Below are 20710 nucleotides of genomic sequence, written 5' to 3'. Positions count from 1 at the left end.
CCTACTACATTGCGGTCTACGATACATCTGGACTTAACAGAGAAGTCGTCTCCGCTGCCAGAGGAATTTTTCTTCGACAGACCAGCACCATTTTAATAGTCTCCCTTCATTTCTCCGCTACAAAGGAGGACATTAAGAAACTGGCCAAGAGCGCCACATTTTTCGCGTTTTTCTTTTTCCTCGTGTAATTTGTTTCACCCGTGTTTATTCGTTTGAAAGGGATTTCGATTGCTTGGAAGTCGGATGACAAGTACGATTATTCCAAGAGAGATGACACTCTTTGTATCTTCACTCGCTTATTGATGAAAAGCTACAGCTATGCAACTTTTCATCTTTTCAGGATCTTTTTCTTCAAGCGCATCCTGTCCGGATTTTATTGTTAAAGTAAGTCGAGTAGTATTTTGTCGCAATAAAGTCCAAGTTTTAAGTATATAATTACCGATATATTAAATATACCTCAGATTTCTGAATAGGTACATCAATATCAGGTCTGTAAGTATGAAACCGGAATTTGCCTATAGATGGCCCTAGCTGATAATGTAATTGCCAGACAGGTGGGAAAAATGTATAGCTAGCGATGGGCAATACTTCGAATAAAATATTTTTAATCATTTTCATACAATAAACGTGTATTTTCTATAGAAAAATTCCGGTTTCATATTTACATACCTGGTGCGTGTTATTCGGCTGGTCCCTGCATCCTGGAATTTTAGACTAATGCACTAACAAGTAGTGAGAATTTCAACGAAATTATAAAGATAGAATAGCATCGAATGTACACATTTAATTGACATATATGAACATACACGATGCATGTATAAATTTATCGAAATTAATAAAACCGAAGCATCGTATCTAATTAATTCATGCAGCGTTGCATGTATGTCATTCAACTTATTGTGAAACGAGAAACTGTTACCAACACCATTAAAATGCTTTAACATAAATTCTCGATTCATTAGGTACTTATGGACAGAGCCGACGTTTTCGAGTCACGGCCGCGTTCGAATATTACAATAATTTTGATTGGTGGGCGTCATATAGTTACCCATATGCGTCATTGCCAGATATTTTCGACATCCACCGTCGCTTATTTGGCATCGTTCGAACGCGTGCTCGGCAAACCATGGCTTATTAGCATCAATAATTTGACAGCATTTAATAAACAATCAGCCAATCTAGTGTCATCTGTCGGTCGAATCTAGTTAAACGATTTAGCCGATAGTAAATTGCACTGTGACATAACATTCTGAATAATTAATAACAGTCCTCTTTCGGACGAGTACGTTCAGTTTTATTTTCTCCGCCCTCTACATGTTATATCTCTATTTTATAAAGAGGATAGCGCTATTTATGTAATCGAATAGGAAAAAAATTCTTCTTCCAGATAATTAGATTTGCTTACATAAGGCATTGTTTGAATCTTTTATTTCAATATAGAAATAATTGTTAATTCATATTATGTTCACGAAGAAAAATTTAGACAAATATTATCTATAACAAAGAATTAAGGAACAATGTTTTGATCGTCAGAATCGTCAAGTTCGTCAATGTCGTGTTACAAAATTTCAAGTACATTCTACTACTAATTCGATAACGTTAATCCCTTACAGAGAGGGAAAATGTACGCGGAACCAAGAACAAATTACTCTTGTTATTACTTTACGACTACGAACCTCGACATTTTCACCCTTTCCTGTTAACGCTATTCCTTTACAGTCGTATTTATGCCGCGGCAAAGATAACGAACGATACTCGAACAGCGCTCAGCTAGTTTATCTCAATAGCTTTGCTTCGTTCCGCCACTATCGTAAAACGGTCCTATATGCTGAATAACGACTCAAGGAAATAATTAACGCAGAAACAAGATCTATCACCGTATAAATCTGGATTACACGCGACGGTGGAGACGACTAGCGCTTAAGAATCTTTTGACATTTTCATTCGACGATTCCCAAGGGTAGGCCAAATCTTAATTACCTCGGTACGAGACAATTTGTCTTAGCTCCAACTTTACAATGGAATCGAGGAATATGGTCCCGTTATCGACGATCTGTAGATTATTAAATTACCAAGGTGTCTATCATTATCATCCTTAGGGTTATCCTCAAGATCGTCAAACTTTATAATTGCAGTGGTCATTCTTATACATTTATGGGAAATTTAAGATGCGAATATGTATAAAATATGCAGAGTGCAATACTCGTTATAATATTTAGTAAGTGAAACGAATTTATGCCTAAACTTTATTTATCATTTGTCTTCGGTAGTTTCCGTTGTAACAAGTACACGTTAATTACTTTTCTACATAACCAGCTCTGATTAAATTGTCCGAAATCAACAACCGTTCACAGCGTCTTCGCATATTTTCACGATAGAACGTCTACGACTCGTGTAATACACGTTGACAGCTAAAAATCCATAAAACAAGAGTAAAAATTCTTTGCGCCATTGACACACGGCCTCTTTATTTACGTTTGAGTTATGCGAAAGATTGTTTCGTGCGTCGATAAATTATCAAAAGATTTCACGCTGAAAAGGAACGTGGTTCTTACGATACGCGCAACCAAGAAGCAGAAGAGGGAGGAAGGAGATCGCGAAAGGATTCGCGGCATGCCAGAATAATAACGTTATATTTCATTTTGCCGATGGCGAGCAACGGAAACGAATGAAAACGTCGGGCAAAAATAAGGCCAGTTAAATTTACGCGTTCGATAAAAAAGAAAATAAACGCGGCTGGTATCTTGGACACGCTCGCCCGAAGGCGATCATCCTCGAGATTCAAAACCCTCTCGCGCATTCCTGGAAACGGAAAGATTACTTATTTACGGGGGTCTGGCAACGCGCAGCAGCTGCGAGGGGATGGAAGAAGACGGCAGCCTTATGTTGCGTTTGATGTTACCTCGAATTGGCTAGTTAAGAAGCAAACCCGTTGATGGATTCGTTTTCCGCGTAGAAAGGTTATTTATGAACCGCACGAGTCGAGGCATCGATCCGTACCGGGAACGACGTGGGGGTTCGAGGATTCTTCGGCAACAGAAACGAATTACGATGCACGCTACACGCATATCTGCCCAATCGACAAACTAGACGACCACTAGAATTTCGATTGAAACAAGTTCGAAATAGTCTCCTATTTCACCATGATAATTGACGCTTTTGTCAACGTCAACGACGCCAAATGGTACTATTCGCTCGTCGGTCCAATCGATTAGACTATGAAACGTTACTAAGGTGGAAATTTGGCAGAACTGTTTCAACGATTCGGTATTTTTATCTTCTGATTATCGTAGATCGGTGTATTCGAATATGTATGGCACATGGAATTTTTGCACCATAGGATGAATCTACGTCGAGTCGTTCTTTAAGTTAGTCTTGCTTTATTTTGGATTTATTACTATCTATCTACAAACTCAACTTAATACGGAAAGTTTCAACTTGGTCTACTGAAACTTTTCAATATAACCGATATTCATAAAATACTCGGTGGAAACGCGTAACGTACCTCACCCTATATAATAAATTACCTATAGAGCTATCTTCCTTCTGAAATCATTCAGATATAAAGAAAAATAGAGAACAATCAGTGAACTAACGAACCAGCCAACAAAATTGCGAATTTCCACGGTAAATACACTTTCAGTTGCTAAACTTTCGCAAAAGTAATTAAAATCAGTCGACCCTAGCCAGAGGTTGGAGAAGTTACGTTGGCCGATAGTCGATACCTGATCAACCGGACACAACAACGGCGATCGAAACACGTACAATTATTAAAATCTTACCACGACTCACGTGATGCGGACTTGCATAACGATGCAAATTGTTCGTCTGGAGTTCGCTAAACGTCGTAAAAAATGGTAGTTGTATCGGCTCACTGTTCCTACGTTAATATTCCTCGTATAACGATGGGAGACGAAGAAGAAGAAACGACTCAGCCATCATTGCTCCCCATTTCTCGACGTTTCATGAGCTTGTAACTGGTTAGAGGCTTCTTCCTTCCAGATCAGGATGTCAAGAAAATGTATGGTTACGCCTAGCCGTGAAATTTAGCCAGCATTTTTCTTGTGGTAAATGAAATTGTTCCAATATAACCGAGCCTGGTGCTTGTCACTGTGCACGTTTTCGTAGTCTGTGTTTGCCGAAAAATAAATGTCGCGATAAGTTCGTCGGATTGTGACTGCGCTTGTTATATAATGTTGCGTGAAATTTTTCTTCGTTTGAATTTTAGTTTACAAATGTTGGTCGGATGACCGGCGTTGGTGGGAGATTTGAACTTTTATAATTCAATTATATTTGTAAAATTAGAACTACATTTATGATTCACGGATTACAAAATTAACATAGACAGGATTCTTTTAGATTTCCATAGGACGAGCATATCGGAAATTGGTAATCTACAGTGGCTACAAAAAGTATTTGTACACCACTGTATTCATTATGGTATTTACATACTAATTAATTAAATGAAGGTACATCAAATTTCGTATCACTTAATGATATTTATGTACTATACTATATTATTGTTATTATTCGCGAACTATACGAAGACCTAAACGAAATGATCTTCGGCATGATTTCCAAGTGCCTCAACTAGCTATTTTCCTTCGAACAGCAAAGTTAAATTTGATAACAGAATTTACGAATCTTACAATGCGGCCAATTCAACATAGAAACTTACTCGGCCAATGATATTCAGTCGGAACTGCCGGACCAACTTTCTAACGGTTCATCTCGGAACACTCATCCACTATCTATCCTCCACCCACGATTTCCCGACTTTCGCGGTTATGTTTCCAAACTTGTAGAGAAGCATCAGCGTCCTGTGACCCAAGATGGAAGTCCACGTAACAGTGAGCTATTACGATTGTTTTGTGGAACAAGCGGGTAGGAGAGTGTCATTGATCGATGAGATTGTCCGCCCATTGGTCCTCGAGAATGTTCCACGCAACCGTTGATTTTCAGCTGACAAGGATGGCAAACGTGTCAATCAAGACGGAAAATAAGGAGTGGTATTCGTGATATGTACGTCACCGTGTAGCTCGTTAAAACGCGATAACTCCATCTACGTGTAAATCTAATCGAGTAGACAAGGCGATGAGGACATCAAACCCCCGTTAACCGCAGCTTGCATCGTCAACCAGCAAGACGACTTGGCCGCCTTAAGCTCGGTCGGAAAGCCACGACCTTAACCGTCAGCGCGTACGTCACCGCAGAATTCTCATGTAATGAGACCTAATCCCGAAGGATGTCTTCGTAGTTTGCGTGCACCACCTTGGTTCTGCTTCTCACGGGCGCTTTCTATTACTTGGTAAAACTACGCTATCCACCTACCAGACGAATGTGGTTAATTATTTTCGTCGTGGATGTGCGATAATGTGCATGCTTGGGATGGCTCGCTGGTTTTGATAGTAGAATCGAGAATTAATATCATTTTTAAGAAACTCTTTCGGCCGTTGTTAATACCATGTATGGTGGATAATTTTTTGTTTCAAAATGCAGCATTAAATATTTTGAAATTTGAGAGCTAGTGGAAGAAAATATTAGGACACACGTCGGATTTGCGCGTTTCAGAAGAATGGTAAGTTCTTTTCATTGTTTGGCCGTGAATGTGACGTAGGAAAAGTTTTGTCATGCTACGTTGTCGGTGACAGTCATTTAATTCGATACGAATCGCGCGTTCACATTTACGCAAGAGGAAAGAAAATTGTCGAGGTACATGGCAAATTGATAAAAGCAGATTAATTTAGTTTGATTAATGACGAGATTAGATATTTCGAGGCGTTGGTGTGTTCATTGATTTCGAAAGAAGTTCGCTTACACTTCTGAGCGTGATTGATGTTGCCTTGAAAAATGGTTACAATGTAGGTTCTGTTGCGAATAAATCGGTTAGCAAGTATCCCTGCGTATGATTAATTAAAGAGCAGATTTGAATTAAGTATAATTAATTATAAAATTTTACGAAACACGTCTCTGTTTGTGTTCCATTCTTTTCGAACTTCACAAACACAATTTACATTAATATGAATATATGATATGTATAATGCGTATTATATTGACAGGTATTGATGTTTAGACAAAGCATAGAATAGAAATAAATATTTTACTGTTTCAATATCATTCAGCCAATATTTTATTTGAACTCTTTTTGGATTGATTAGATATATCGTTACAGTGAGGCAAGAGCAAAGATTAAATTTTAATTTTAAAGTACAAAGTTTCAATAAAAATCTTAGATACTAAGACTAGGAGACATCATACGTTCAACATTTTTATTTAACGTCTAAATTATATTATACAATATATGTATAATCTTCCATAAACGAAATATGTATTATATTCTATAAAGTATAATTTAAAGTCTTTTTAAACTTTGGAACCTTTGTTGAATTAAACTTTAAATGTAGTTTTACGTTCTTTTTAAGTATTATATCAAGTATTATATTACGAGGAAATATCTGTTAGTAACCGCTTAAACTTATAATTAATTTCATGTTAATTTAATTAAGGTTACAGTTAGCGAATTACTGTGAAAGGATACCGGAGGATAATAAAATTTCAAATTTAATCGTCTTCGTCGCTTTTAATCCAATTTTTATCCTATTATGGTACAATTAACTATAAATATTTCATCTTTTTTGCTTACAGTTCCAATGATTACTATCAGTGGAGTTGTAGGAAACAAAGTGCACCTTCCTTGCGATATTCGTTCCAACGACAACGACGAAGTCAGCATGGTACTCTGGTACAAAGAGGGTGCTGGTGAACCAATCTACAGGTGAGCCATTAAATCTTTTACTCGCATAACCAAAGATACATAAATTCTACCAACACGAAAACCAACCTCCTTTCTCCTTAAAACAGAAAAAGGAATGACATTACTTGTTCGCTATTAGATATTTACGCTAAAGGAATATTGCGATAATCTCAATTTACAAACAGCCAGAAAACACTGATGATCACTGATAGAAAAGACACGACGGAACAGCTTGAATAACGAGAGAACACGATAGAAAAGTAAATTCTCCCGTACTCCTATCCGCCAATAAAATCCACTGTAATCCTGAATCGTTATTAAAAGCCCCGAATTCATCAGAAGCCTTTAAAAACCAGCCAACGGTTAGAAGGATATCACGCGAGGCTATGCGACGTCTAAAATTCTCTTGAAACCCGATAATCCGGGAATATAAATTGCCTAGAAGAAATAAAACGGGGAGCACTGCGGGCGTGGTCGTAGGGATGGAGAAGGGACGGTCCAGAAATTCCTCGCGTTATTTTCCACGGTGAACTTCATTTGCTTGCCGACTCGCTATTTCGCTTCCGCGACCCGTGAAATTTTGCATATAGAATGGTGCTTGGCCCGCAAACCTTCGAAGCTCGTCGCTTTCGCGAAGAAGCGCGACACTCTCTATCATAGGGTGGGGGCATGTGGTCGTGGGGGTAGTCGACGTTGCTGCCCGTCGGGTCATATTTAAGAAATGTAATAAGGTGTAAGATATGTGCGGTGGTGGCGATGCATCGTCTCGAGCTTTTCCACCGTTTTCTTCCCTTCCATCCCTAGTAAAAGCGATGTAGGGGTTGAATCGGATGGTTGGAGGCATAGGTCGTTGCCTGTTGTAAAGTCAGTTTAATCCTCGCCGCTAGAGAGGGAACTTTAAATTTAGAGGCAGACAGACACCCCTTGTATCCTCTCGACGAGCTTTTCTTCCTGTCCTCCCCGCGTACCCTTTTCCGGCTGAGGCAGTAAAATATTTATTACGAGACGTGCCGGCTCGCTTATCATACGTGCGCCAGACTGTTAAAGACACGAAATGGCGAATATCGTTTCTTCGGCTTTCTCTTGTTTTCCTCGAGTTATCGCGCACCCTCTCCTCAACGGTGCGATGTAAAAGCGATGGTAAGCTTTTCATCAGAATTTTTATAAATGAATTGAGAATTCGATTTTTTAACTGAGAAAGAAATTATTCCGAGGAATAATTACAATTTAAATCAATTTGAAATTGATACCGGGACTTTTGCAATGGATTTTAACAATAATCGCACGTGTATTTAAACCCCTAAAATGTTTCTTTATTTTCAAGAATGTAAAAAGTATATCAAAAGGAAAATAAAAAAGGGAAAAGACTAGGTTTCGTAAAAATGTGTTATGAAATGAAGCATATCGAATGTTCTGTTTTTAAAAATTGCATTTTTTATTATTACGTTTTATTTGTTCTGTTTCAGTTGCTATAGAGAGAAATTCAGTGATATATAGAAAGTTGTGTTTTTGAAATAACATATAAGCCGGGTGTCCGTATCGGAATTATACGATTTTATGAGTAGCTCGTAAATTCTTAACAAAATCTGGTGCTATACGATGTTTTACTGCTAACACGATCGGTTTATACAAATTCTACGAGGTATAAAAATAGTGCGTGTATTTTACGCACAAAAGTGCACATTTTAGATGCGTAAAACGTGAAAACTACTTCTAAGTTATCATATCATACGTATATTATTGAGTGTTACGTCTATTGCAAGGATACGTTAAAAATTCCTACCACTCCAAAAGAAAAGTTGTGAAGAATTTTTGAACTTCATCTATTTGTTATCTTCTATAGACTTAGCTTACATATCTTCTTTTAACAATTTCTATCTAACATATATTTTTATAGCTTCAAGTAAAGTTATTTCTTTATAATCTTACGCATAGTATATTTACGAAGAAACGGCAAAATTGAAATTATTATTTGTCAAACATACGAATCTATTTACTATACGACGTTATCGTTTGTAAGCGGTTGTAAATTATTTGCTAATTAATTATGCGAAATATCTAAATATTTAGCATATAAATACAGCAGAGTAGACTAATTATTTCATTTCACACATCAGAGGTGCTTTTAGTTCCAAATGTAGCGCAATAATTTGATTAATAATCCCTCTAATTATGTTGTACAACCTTCTTTACAATTAGTCTTAGTCAGCGATAATCTGTCGTTAAATACTATACGCTAGATATGAATCGAAGCATATGAATATGAAGCAAACAACTCAAACTTTTCAATAGCAATGCAAATATCACGTTTCTTTTCCGCGCATAATTATAAAGAGTAAAATTGAATTAATCTCTTCAATAACCGTTCAAATTCCAAATTTTGTTTAAAGCTTCGATATAAATGAAATATTAATCGATATTTCGTTTTATCAGGTTTCGCTTCATATTCGTTTTTTAATTTCTATTTTCTACTCCCTGTAATAACAGAAACGATTATTTCCTTTACGATGTAAATCATTCACGTCCTCTTCGTATGGCTTGCATGATATTCTACACCTTGCTTATACTCTGTTTATCAATGTAGACCAAATTTATTCGTTCGTTCGTATAATACGAGAAATAATAACCTTTCAGATTTCTTTAATTAATGCGGCATAATGAAAACGTATGTTGTAAAGAGAAAGCGAATACCTGCTGTGATTATGACTAAGCACTGTTATGCCTGATAAACAGGGGTAATTTTTTGACTAATCCAACGAAACGAAACGCTGGCCCGCCCTCGAGCAAACCCATGTCGGGAGATAAGCGCTGGCTTGTTTTATATGTAAATCTAGTTCTCTGTATGTCGCGTCGTAAAACTCCGACGAATTATGATATTATATTTGGAATCTCTTTTACGAGTTAACTTGACTCAGTTGTTAACGTTTTTAAATCTACCCTCTCACCCGTTTAAATCACCTCACCCGTGTTAACCCCGTCGTGTAGTTGCCGCTTAATCTCATTTGTAATCCTATTACACCGATTTATTCGGTCACTTGAATGTTTCACCCCGCCAGGACGTTTCGTTCATTCGATTCTCCCGATTATCGATTCATCTACTTCGTTTTCTTGGCTGACCTTATTTCTACGTTTTCTTCCTTCTTATTCTCCAGTTCCTACCGCTGCTACCTTCCGTACCTACCTTCCGTATTTTCTTTAGACTCGGCCACCGTCAGCTTTTTATGAAATTTTCCGTAATATTTGTGAGATCTCCGAACAGCGTCCTGAATTGCTCTTAAGGGACATCGTTCCATCGAATTGAATCTGTCCAATTTCATTCGCTACTCCCCTTAGAAACCTTCTAAATCGCTTGCATTATACGAATGATTGTCCTGGTGTCGTTCTTCCGCCAAAGGGTTAATAGTTTACTATCGAAGCCGTAGGGAGACAAAAGATGAGAGCGTGTTCTGGCAAAAGACAGGGAAAAAATAGTCAAATATGTTGCAACTTGCAACGTATGAAGTCACTGTTTCGTAGGTATTCGTTTAATAAGTAATTTCTTTACAACGTATATAATAAAAATTACTAGAATAATTATTATACCAAATTATATATTGTACAAGAATTCGTTCCGTGGCTTCATGAATGCGAACTTACTAATACAATGAATTTAGCCTAAAATATTTATTTTAACGTATTTATCCTACTCATTTCGTTACACTTTCAAGGAGTTGAACATGCTTCTCATTTAGCAATACTCTCTTATACCAAATTTACAAACTTAGAGCCAGGAGCCATGGACACGCCATCGATCGTTGCAAATAATAACGAAACCGAAACTCAGCAAATCAAAGAGGAGCAACATGCTGCATACAGACCACGGGGGAGCAGTTCTTACGACAGTAAGATAGTTCGCCGTGCGTTCACGAATGCAGGCATCGAGTCTTGCTGCAATTCTCGAATCCAGCGCTTGTGATTTCCAATAAAAACGAGGGTTTTCGCCGCGGATCGTCTCGATTTCTATGCAACGCCGCGTTCAGGAACGTTCGATCGGCGATTCTTCTTTCGAAAATCTCCGCGAATCAGTCAGGTGATCGACGAGGCACGTGAGAGACCGTCGATCGATCCGAAGATTCAGCCAAGAGTCGGAAGACTGATAGCAAGGAATCGCTTTGCGGGGGTTATCGCTCGTCGAAAGCCAATCGAACGAAGGAATGAACGCGTTATATCCAAGAATCGTTTCAGCCCCGATGGAAAACTGGTGATTTTCTGAAAGGAGACGAGGAATTGGGAATATGTAGAAGAGACTCATATTATACATATGTATACGTGTATGTATGTGTGTGATGTGTTGCATCAGTGTGGAGAAGCCCTAAGGGCCGATGGTGCGGCGGCCTCGAGGCAAGCAACCATACGGACGTCCGGACGGCGGCGGCACGTCACGGAAGCGCTTTCCTCGTCTGTTGGAAGTGCGAAGTGGAAGAATTAAATCGTATTTCAACGTCAATGCCGCGGAAGCAGCCGGCAGAGTGGGATAGCTTTGGGAATATTCAGTCACGAGCGGAAATCCGAACTCCCGTGCAGTCGTGGAACGCAATTTAACTTTTAGTCGCTCGTGAGGAACCGTCGGTTTCCATGTTCCTCGGCCTCCTACCAATTCCCACTTCTTTCATTCTCGACCCTCTCTCTCTCTCTCTCTCTCTCTCTCTCTCTCTCTCTCTCTCTCTCTCTCTCTCTCTTTCCCTCCCTCTTTCCCTCCCTCTTCACCTTCGTGATACCAGGTATGAGAAACAGGTAGAGACGACGAGTGAAAGGAGAAAGGCTTAACGTCTCGTTGTCTTTAGATGTTCCCGAAACTTCCGTCTGTCGTTCCACTCGCGGAATCATCTCCTTTCTCGCGGCTCCCTCGTCCTTGACTGTTTAATATGCAATCATGCATGGTGAATAGCTCCCCGGGCGAGACTCGGCGTACACGCCTACCTCTTTGTCCTGTCCGCATCCTAATTCCGTTATGCTTCTCCCGCTGAGATCCTTCACGGTACAGCGAAGAATCTTAAATCGTGACTGGACTTGGACCCTGACCTCGATATCGGGATTACGTTACAAATAATAGGATCTTGTTCAGGTGTTTAAAGAAAAATATTTTTTTCGATATTTGAGAAACGGAAAACATTGTGATTTAATCTACATACGACTGTCGTCCTTCCGAAAGGATTATTCCAAGATTTTTGACGATATTCTTTGCAATAGGAAATAATCGTTCGAATAGTAGGTAACATTAGTATAAACATTTCGTCAATTATATCAAAAAACACAATCTAAATTGTAAATTATAAACGATAATTCTTTGACTAAAAATTCTGTTTCAAAATTACTATTAAATTTATATTTTTTAGTTTTGCCGCTCTTTTAGCGGATCGATGATATATAACAAGAGAAGCTATACATTTGTCATCTGCGCTTTAGAAGACTTTACACTTACTTAATATTCATATGATTAAACTTCGAACATTACTAAGTTTCTCGAATGGAAGCTTTCCTTCCTGCTCAATTAGACTCGAGAGACACGATTATTCACTCCATAATCGTGTTACCAATGATTTCGAGATTCGTAGCTAGATCGAAGGCGGAATCGTGGAGGATTTCAAGAGCGATAAGCTCGCGCAAGCATGTTCTCAAGTTCGCACGTTACACCAAGTAAAGTCTACGACGCGAGACGACTCGAAGACCGTTGTCGGCTGTCGGATCTTCGAGATTACAAGTGCTTGTTGCATGAAAATTCTCGTCTCAATTCCATGGGATTTTAGTACTGACTCATATTCAGCAGAAACATTCTCGCGAAGAAATTCCTACTACTTGAAATCTTTTCCGTTACGATATGGGTCGTTTGATAAACGTTTCTTTCGCAGATTTTCAATGAAAATGAGAAACATATCGTAAGATTACATTAGTAATCGTGTTTTCTACAATTTCAAAAATTAGATTTAATATCTCTTCTTCGCGACTATCAGATTTATCGCAATGTAATAAGAAACAGTAAAGTTTCGCGGATGCTTGTCATTGCTACAAAGAACCGATGGTTTCAGCTTCGACGTCCGTGGTCGTCGACAGTTGAACAATGCTCGTCTGTGGTCGTCGCCGACGGCGCTAGGACCAAGAGCTTTTTTTATCACAGCATCGAATCCTGCTCACCTCAGCATCGATCGGTTGGAGACGAAAGACGAAGGGATCTATCGGTGTCGAGTGGACTTCAAGAATTCGCCGACGAGAAAGCAGAAGATGAATCTGACTGTTATAAGTGAGTAGTGCGCCTGTCATTTATCAGTAGCTGTTCCAATTCTTAAAAAGTCTCAGCGAATATTTCGTACTGCAATTAATACCGTAATCGCCGGAACTGTAACGCTGTACATCTCCCTTCAGAAATATGGAAACATCTACCAACCTATACAACGTAACGTTCGCTAGTAAGAGAAAGAAAAGATATAAATGAAAAAGATTTAATTGTGTTAATAATCCTGAAAGTATAATAATTTAATAATCGCATTCGATATATCATACAATAATAATCTCTCAATGCCAGTTGGATTCCAAACCAACCAAGAAAGATAAGCTATCGTACTAACCACACGACATAACTATCGTCTTGATCATGACATTTACTAAGTACACGATATCATATCTCATCGAATTCATTTTAGAAAATATTTCTAACGTTGCACGGAACACCTTCGTTTACGCTATTCATTGCACGAAATCGTTCGTATTTCTGGCAACGAGAAGAACAATTATATATCCAGTAGGAGAGATAAACGAACCATCCAAGGCTTGCGCAATTTACCGTTTCACGCTTGCACGAATTCCAGCAGGATTTGCTGGTTTTTAACCGTTCATTTCCACGGTTTGCGCGTAATCGTCGACAAAAGAGTATTCACCGAATGGTAAATCACTCGCATCAGCGGAACTCAATTGGCCCTAATCAATCTTTCACGAGTAAATCACGCCGGCACGCAGGTAGCGCGATAGATCAGCCATTCTCAAGCGGCGGACAAATAATCAATCCGCATTTCCGCTGATTCAATCATGCTGCCTCTGTGTGAATGTGCGTCTGTATATACACGTGTACATGTGTACGTACGTATGTGTGTTTCGCACAGTGCCTCCGTCGAAGCCGGTGATACTGGACGGGACGACGAGGGACATCTCGAGGTTAGAGGAACCATACAACGAGGGGAGTGACGTGAACCTGATTTGCGAGGTACGAGGTGGCAAGCCGCCCCCGAAGCTGACGTGGTACCTCGACAACACCGTGATAGACGAGTCCTATCACTACAACGCCGACTCTGGCCTGACGGTTAACCGCTTGTCCTATCCTAAAGTTGGAAGGCAACATCTCAAGGCTCGCCTGATATGCGAGGCCAGCAACACTAACCTTGTGCCGCCGCAAACCAGGCTGGTCGTTCTCGATGTGAATCGTAAGTTACAGAATCTTACTCGCGATCGTATTACTAGACCACGGATATTTACGTATATTCGTATTTTTACGAATGTAATTGAAACAATTGCACCCGAGCGGAAGATCGTTTTCCGTATTAAATATTTAGTAAAAAATATTACGCTTTGGATGTTTTATATATTTTTGCAGATTATAAACTTTCTGTAGATTTTTACATTTTCAAATTTCCCATAAAAATCCGTGGTCTAGTTATTACATTCGTCATTGTTGCATTTTAATCTCTTGTTCGTTAAAAGCGTAAAAGCGCTACCAGTGAACACAGCAAACCTAATGCGTAAAATAACTGTGATGAACAGCTGCAATTAAAAAATTTCCACGCACGTTTTGATTGGCTCGCGCTTCTAATACCACGCTACCCTGATGTATTCCAACAGATATTTTCGAGACTTTAATATGGGCGTTTATGGTGGCGTTAGTAAGTACAAGGTGTTTTGGAAAGTAGCTGTCATCGGTTGATGAGAATTTTCTTTGAGACGGAGCTTGCGTTTATTTGCAGATGGGAATGAACGAAATAGGATGATGAATGGAGTCAGAGGAATTCGGATAAATGATGGATTAAAGTGGAGAATTTAGCGACTTGCTTTGATGTTTGTTTATGTTTTATATTGAAAATGTAATACTTTTGAGGTATCTAAAAAATCGAATAAGATATCTCAATATTTTTCTGTGAAAATACCCTTCTTCGATTTTTTGTTCATTTCTCTTCGTCGCATTTTGAAATGACATTACTCCTTTAATCTCATCATTGGTTCTATTTCTGTTCTCATTCCGAGAATTTCAACATCGTGCTTGTCGTAATTCGGAGATAATTGTGTCGTTCAAACTGGTGCAGTTTCAGATAGAAGATCCAGAAATAGAGAGTTGGTGATTTAATTGTAATTGAAACGGCATATAACGAAGAAAAGGCTAATGAAATCGTTTAAATATTCATTTCATTATTTTTCTAAAATTTATATATTTTTGAAACAGTGTACCGAAATCATATAACGTTAGACTTTATTAGGTGCTTCGGGTCTTGGCTAACTTTATATTTCGCTTATAACAATATCTTATGTCTCTTATATGTTAGGTGTCAGAAAAATGATAAACTTATCTTGGGTCGTGTTATTCCACTGGTTTCAAGAGTTGAAACATATCAAAATATTTTCTAACAATTTTTCTGATCCTTACTGCTTCGAATATCGAAAAGAGTTCTGTTCTTAAACATGTGTAGTGATACAATTTATCACATCGAGTACAGTATTTAATTTTTTGTCTACATGTTGCACGTAATAATAAATTTTAAATTAGCGATATAAATAACTCTCTATTAAGGATACATACTTTCCGAGAAAATGACAGTAAGAACTACGTGTCTATCGTAAATTAAACATTGGATAGAATGCACATATTACTTTCACCTTTCTAAATACCTCGCAATATTTCTTCATAATTAACAAAGTATGTTTCCTCAACGGCTTCTCTAAATCATGTACAACGTATTGCAGTTATAATGGCGAAATCGCGCGAATACCAGGCTAAACGGTTACATATTTCCGTCTGCTATAAGTAGATAGAATCACGATACCGGTGACGTCAAGTGGTAAGCATTAACGAGACGCAGGGCGCGTTTCGTGCGATCTCTGGTTCGTGTTGTCGAAACTTTCGCAACGAAATTATACAGAAATCAGCTGCTTTTGCGGCGAATTAACGCATAGGTCATACAATTTACACGCTTGACTCGCGCCAGTAAGTTTGGTCTTTTACAGCTTCAGACGATCATACGCGCAAACGAGTGAAAGACCGATTAACAAACGTGTTTGACACTCGTTCGAGAATTTATCCGTATGTATTGCCTTGCTGGTGGTCTGGAGTTCCCATGGTGCATGAACAGGATTTCTTCATTTGCGAAGAGAATATTAGGCGTAACGTCGTATGATAGAAAAAGCAGCAAATCTGATAGACATTTATTAGGTTGAGATTTATTGGTCGAAGTGTATGAAATATAGTCTTTTAAGAAAGATTTTGGTGGCATTTCGTTTCTCTAAAGTATCCCATGCGATTCAATGCATTTTCTCTGCCACTTTAAATGAATTAGTTTCGTTATTCCAGATTTATAGGAATTATCAGTTCTATAAATTCTCCGATTAGAATTGTTGCAGTTTTCTTAAAAATAGTTTACGCGTTAAGAAATTACCTAGGCGACGTTGAGGATCAGAAGTATCCTCAGACGCTAAAATAACGTCTCCGGTAACTTTCATTTCACTTTTCTCAAATTTAGACTCGCGTAAAATCACAGTAATATTCCGAATATTCGTGACTAGATTGCGGTGACGTGATTTCATTACATTTCATGCAATTTCAAGAACCATCCGACGATAGGAAACTAAAGATAATAAATCAGAGATAGCAACTCGAAATATTTCCACATCTTTATTGTATTCTTAACGGCAGATTAATTACAAATGAATAACTTGACTAATGCTACGTTATACGGTACAACGAGTACGAATGGTTATCCTAACAACTTATCTACCGTTTTACATAAATCAGCACCTCTTTATTTGCCACCATAATACATAAAATATATCTTTCTCAGTTACGCTCAATTGGTTCCATTTAAATATATACCTATAGCTTTTAACATCGATCAACGCCACATAAATATTTGCAGTAGAAAAATCCAGAGAATATTCATACGACGAAAGAAACAGTACTACGGTAGAAAGATCCTCGTACGACTATCAGAATTAAAGTCCAATTCGAACTAATCTGCAAGGGAATCAGAGGAAAATCCGGCGTGCTAGATTCCGACGATAAACGCTTCAAAGTAATATTCTTCGCGGCTCGCGAAGCCACCTGACCCGAGGCTTGATCGGCCTCTGCCCCGGTTATCGTTCTATCTACCATCGCGGTTAAACAATTCGCCACGACGATTTCTCGGACCTGAGCCGAGCCGACGGACTCTCGCTACCGAACGCCTTTTCACGTGGTCCTGCCAGGACAAGGTGTTCACGCGCTGAACCTATTAGTCGTCCGCTCGAGATTGGTCAGCGAAGATAACAGTAACGCCTCTCGCAAGACGGATCAGTGGATCGCGTGCTTTCTAGGTCCGCGGCTTCGATTCCGTGTTTCTACGCGAGTTCTTGGCGTGTTCAGCCGTTGTCGGTCGATACTTGTGACGAGGCGTCCTATGTGTAATACATATATGCCTCTCTTCGCATGTGTATATATAGAGTGTTCCAATAATCATGATACGTCAGCGTGGGGGTGATTCTACATGAGCAAATAAATCGAAGATACGTATCTAGAACAGAATCTTTGCATACGGCAAAGACAGAGTATCTCGGTATAATCGTAATACAGTCGGTATGAAAGAGATTCTACGTGAAGAAATAAGCGAGAAATGTAGAATAAAATTTGTTCGTTCGAGGCCTCGTTTCCAAGAAAATAGAGTTTCATCGTGTTTAGTTAAAAATTGGCCAGATACACGCGTACTTGATGAGAATTCTCGAATTTAATTTTCTCAGAAACGAAACATCGCGCGAAGAAATGTTATTCTACGCTTCTCGATTTATCTTCGCAAGTAGGTCGACCTCCTGTCAATTATTCGCTTCGGTCTAATCTAAAATTAATTGATATATTTGACGAATTTCTAAACTCCATTTTATAGGAAATAAAAGGTCATATGAAGAATCGTTGCTGTATATTTTCGACTAATTTCTACATGTAGAACCGTCTTCGACGATTGTACCACGAGTATTGAGACACTCAATGTATATGTGCGATTGTGTTTGCCCCTAGTTTCTGCTTTCTACGGGCTAAAGAATACGCGCTTGTACGACCGCGGCACGCGTTTAGGTGTTACCGAGCAAAGAGCTGCTTGGGGTGACGAGATAGATATATTGTACAAGCGGTGGCTGAAGGGTGTTCCACTCCGGAGAAGCTAGAAGCGCTGCCTTACTTGCAAGAATAGAGTTAGGGCGAGGGTTAGGGAGTCGTAACCATTACGAGGGGTAAAACTATTCGAACCGAGCGATAACGTTAATGTAAACACGCGTGAAACGATTAGTAGCTTGAGTTACAGTTCGTGCTTTTAACTCGAACATCGGTATCTGATCCTGTCGATCGCCATATCGGTATACTGTTCCACTTTGGATAAGAGAAATTTGGATAAGTAGAAATTTGTTTCATCCGCCGAATATGTACATATTCTGACAAGTCATCTTGGATATTTTATACATTTTTTTATATTATGAAAATCGTAGGTATTTTTGGAAGCTTTAAATTTTTCGTAAACAGAGGAAAAAAACTGCGATCTAGATTGTATCATTTTAAGAAAATTATCAGGAAATTAGGATCTAGTGCATTGTAGCACGTGAAATTAATCAATTATGTATTTCTAAGAAGATAATCTTCATCTAATGTTGATGCGTATCGTAATAAATAATAGTTTCTTCCGTTCAGGAATATAATATATCCAATTTTTATGAAAATTAGTAATGTTTTAAATTAATATTCGGTGATAAAGCAATTTTGAAAACTATATTTATGTAAGTTTAAATCAATTATAAATATATTTTATGTTTTATCAACGTTGAAATTTCAATTATATATAGAATAATTAAATTCTATTACGGAACAATATACAAGTTCAAATGAATTTATAGAAACGCAGAACACGAAGGTAATCTGTTATTTTTGAATTTCTATTTTCCGTTTAATTTACTATAAATAATTTAATACAATTTAATATAAAAAGTTCCAATTTAGTTAAAATCAATATTTTTTTTAAAAACGTCTAGCATTTAATTTTGGACCAATCGCTACCATTTTACTATACAAGCTTCGCGTAATCAATGAAAATTCTCCAACACAATTTATATCATGCTTCTTTATTACGATATTTGCACATACCAATAATAAATAGGTACACGGCTACATATTGGGATACTGCGAATTTCGCTGATAAATTACCGGATATTATAATCAGAGGAATTGAATTTCTCCAGCTGTAGGAAACGCGCGTAGGAATCAATTATCTCGTTTCACAGAGAGACCAATCCCCTAAATTCCTAATTGACAAGCGTTGCCTGCGCCGCGTAAGAGCTGATGGAGGTCGGCCGAACTGCCGTTTGATTAATTCGTGCCAAAGAACGGTTGTAAATAAATTTAGACGTACGAACACGGCCTGCTTGCGGTTAGCCGATTTCGACAGTGGCGCGCAATGGTATAGGAAAGTACACATAACCAGCTATAATTTCATATATTCCCCCCCCGGGTGATAGCTATTAATTCGAAGCATTGCCAGCCCGTAGCAAGTTTCATTCAACAGCACAAATAATAATAAGCATTCCCGTTCCTGGTACTGGTTGGTTTACCGCCAATAAATTCTCTTTTAATTGTTCAGCCCGCATTAGCGTTACCGATTCGATTGCCAATTAAATGTCCTTAAGCGATACGGTGTTCGATGGCCAAGCAACTTTGCTTTTTCGCGAATCCTTTCGCTTCTTCTATGTACTTCGATTTTCTTCCTTCCTTTCCAGAAATGTTCTCGGAGAACTTTATCGTTTTTCATTAAAGTAGCCCCGGGTCAATCTGGCCGTTTTTCGCCTCTGTGGCCAAGTTCGAATTTCGTTCGATGACGGAGTTGGTGTTCGAACGTTTTTCATCTTTTATGGCTTTAACGTTATATATGATGGTCGTTAATACAGAAAATAGGAAGAACGATAAATTACTAGATAATTGATAATTCGTGTGATTAAAATCTGTTTGATAACCCAAGTGAAATATTTTTGCGAAAGAAACTATAGCGTTGATTTATTTTGGTAATCTGTGATTTCTTTCTCAGTATGTTCACCCATTTCAAACTAATTGGCCTATAGGCCCTGAAGTAACTTTTGGAAAAAACAGATTGTTATAATTTTCATTTGTTGGGATTAGGATCTTATTATAAATGTAACTATTAGTTAGCTTGATATACGATCTATTTAATTATAGTCATTGCTAAAACAGAAATTTGTCTCAAAAGGGACGAATATGATCTTTTAATAAGCGTTATAGTATTATTACTGATTTTACTGCTTCAGTTGCAAATATTTTTATTTTTTAAAGGAATATATATATAGTGAAAATGTTCTTATCCTTTTTTTAGTCCTCGTATTCGAATCTGGTGGTAGACTATTATGAATTAATCAGAAGTTTCATTCTCGTGGAGAAACTAAAGATAAACATGCAGACGTACATCACTGTACAATCATAGATATTTGTATCCTACGACTAGTTGATTTCTAAGAAAACCTGTATAATACGTAGAAAGGAAAGTAGAACTATGAACGCCTATAACAAGAAATAACTGTCAATTATCTACGTATCACAGCAAAATCAATTTCATAGCAAAAGTATCAACAGTTGGGAAGAATTTATTCGCTGTTTCACTGATTCACTGTTATGATTCATATTGTATACTAATAACTGTAACCAAC

General features: G+C 38.1%; 1 protein-coding gene across 2 annotated transcripts in view; it reads left to right on the top strand.

Moving 5' to 3' along the window:
* Positions 1-20710, top strand: part of LOC126922200 (hemicentin-2-like) — a 204530-nt gene that overhangs the window by 135770 nt on the left and 48050 nt on the right. For both annotated transcript variants that reach the window (XM_050734565.1, XM_050734564.1), the window contains 3 exons: positions 6646-6775; positions 12820-13031; positions 13888-14205. In XM_050734565.1, coding sequence (XP_050590522.1) covers positions 6651-6775; positions 12820-13031; positions 13888-14205 — 655 coding nt within the window. In that variant the 5' untranslated portion in view covers positions 6646-6650. The remainder of the gene's footprint in view (positions 1-6645; positions 6776-12819; positions 13032-13887; positions 14206-20710) is intronic.

Source organism: Bombus affinis, chromosome 11, assembly GCF_024516045.1.
Source record: "Bombus affinis isolate iyBomAffi1 chromosome 11, iyBomAffi1.2, whole genome shotgun sequence".
NCBI classification, from domain to species: Eukaryota; Metazoa; Arthropoda; class Insecta; order Hymenoptera; family Apidae; genus Bombus; species Bombus affinis.
The sequence above is the reverse complement of the archived record's forward strand: the minus strand, read 5'-3'. Positions and strand labels throughout refer to the sequence as shown.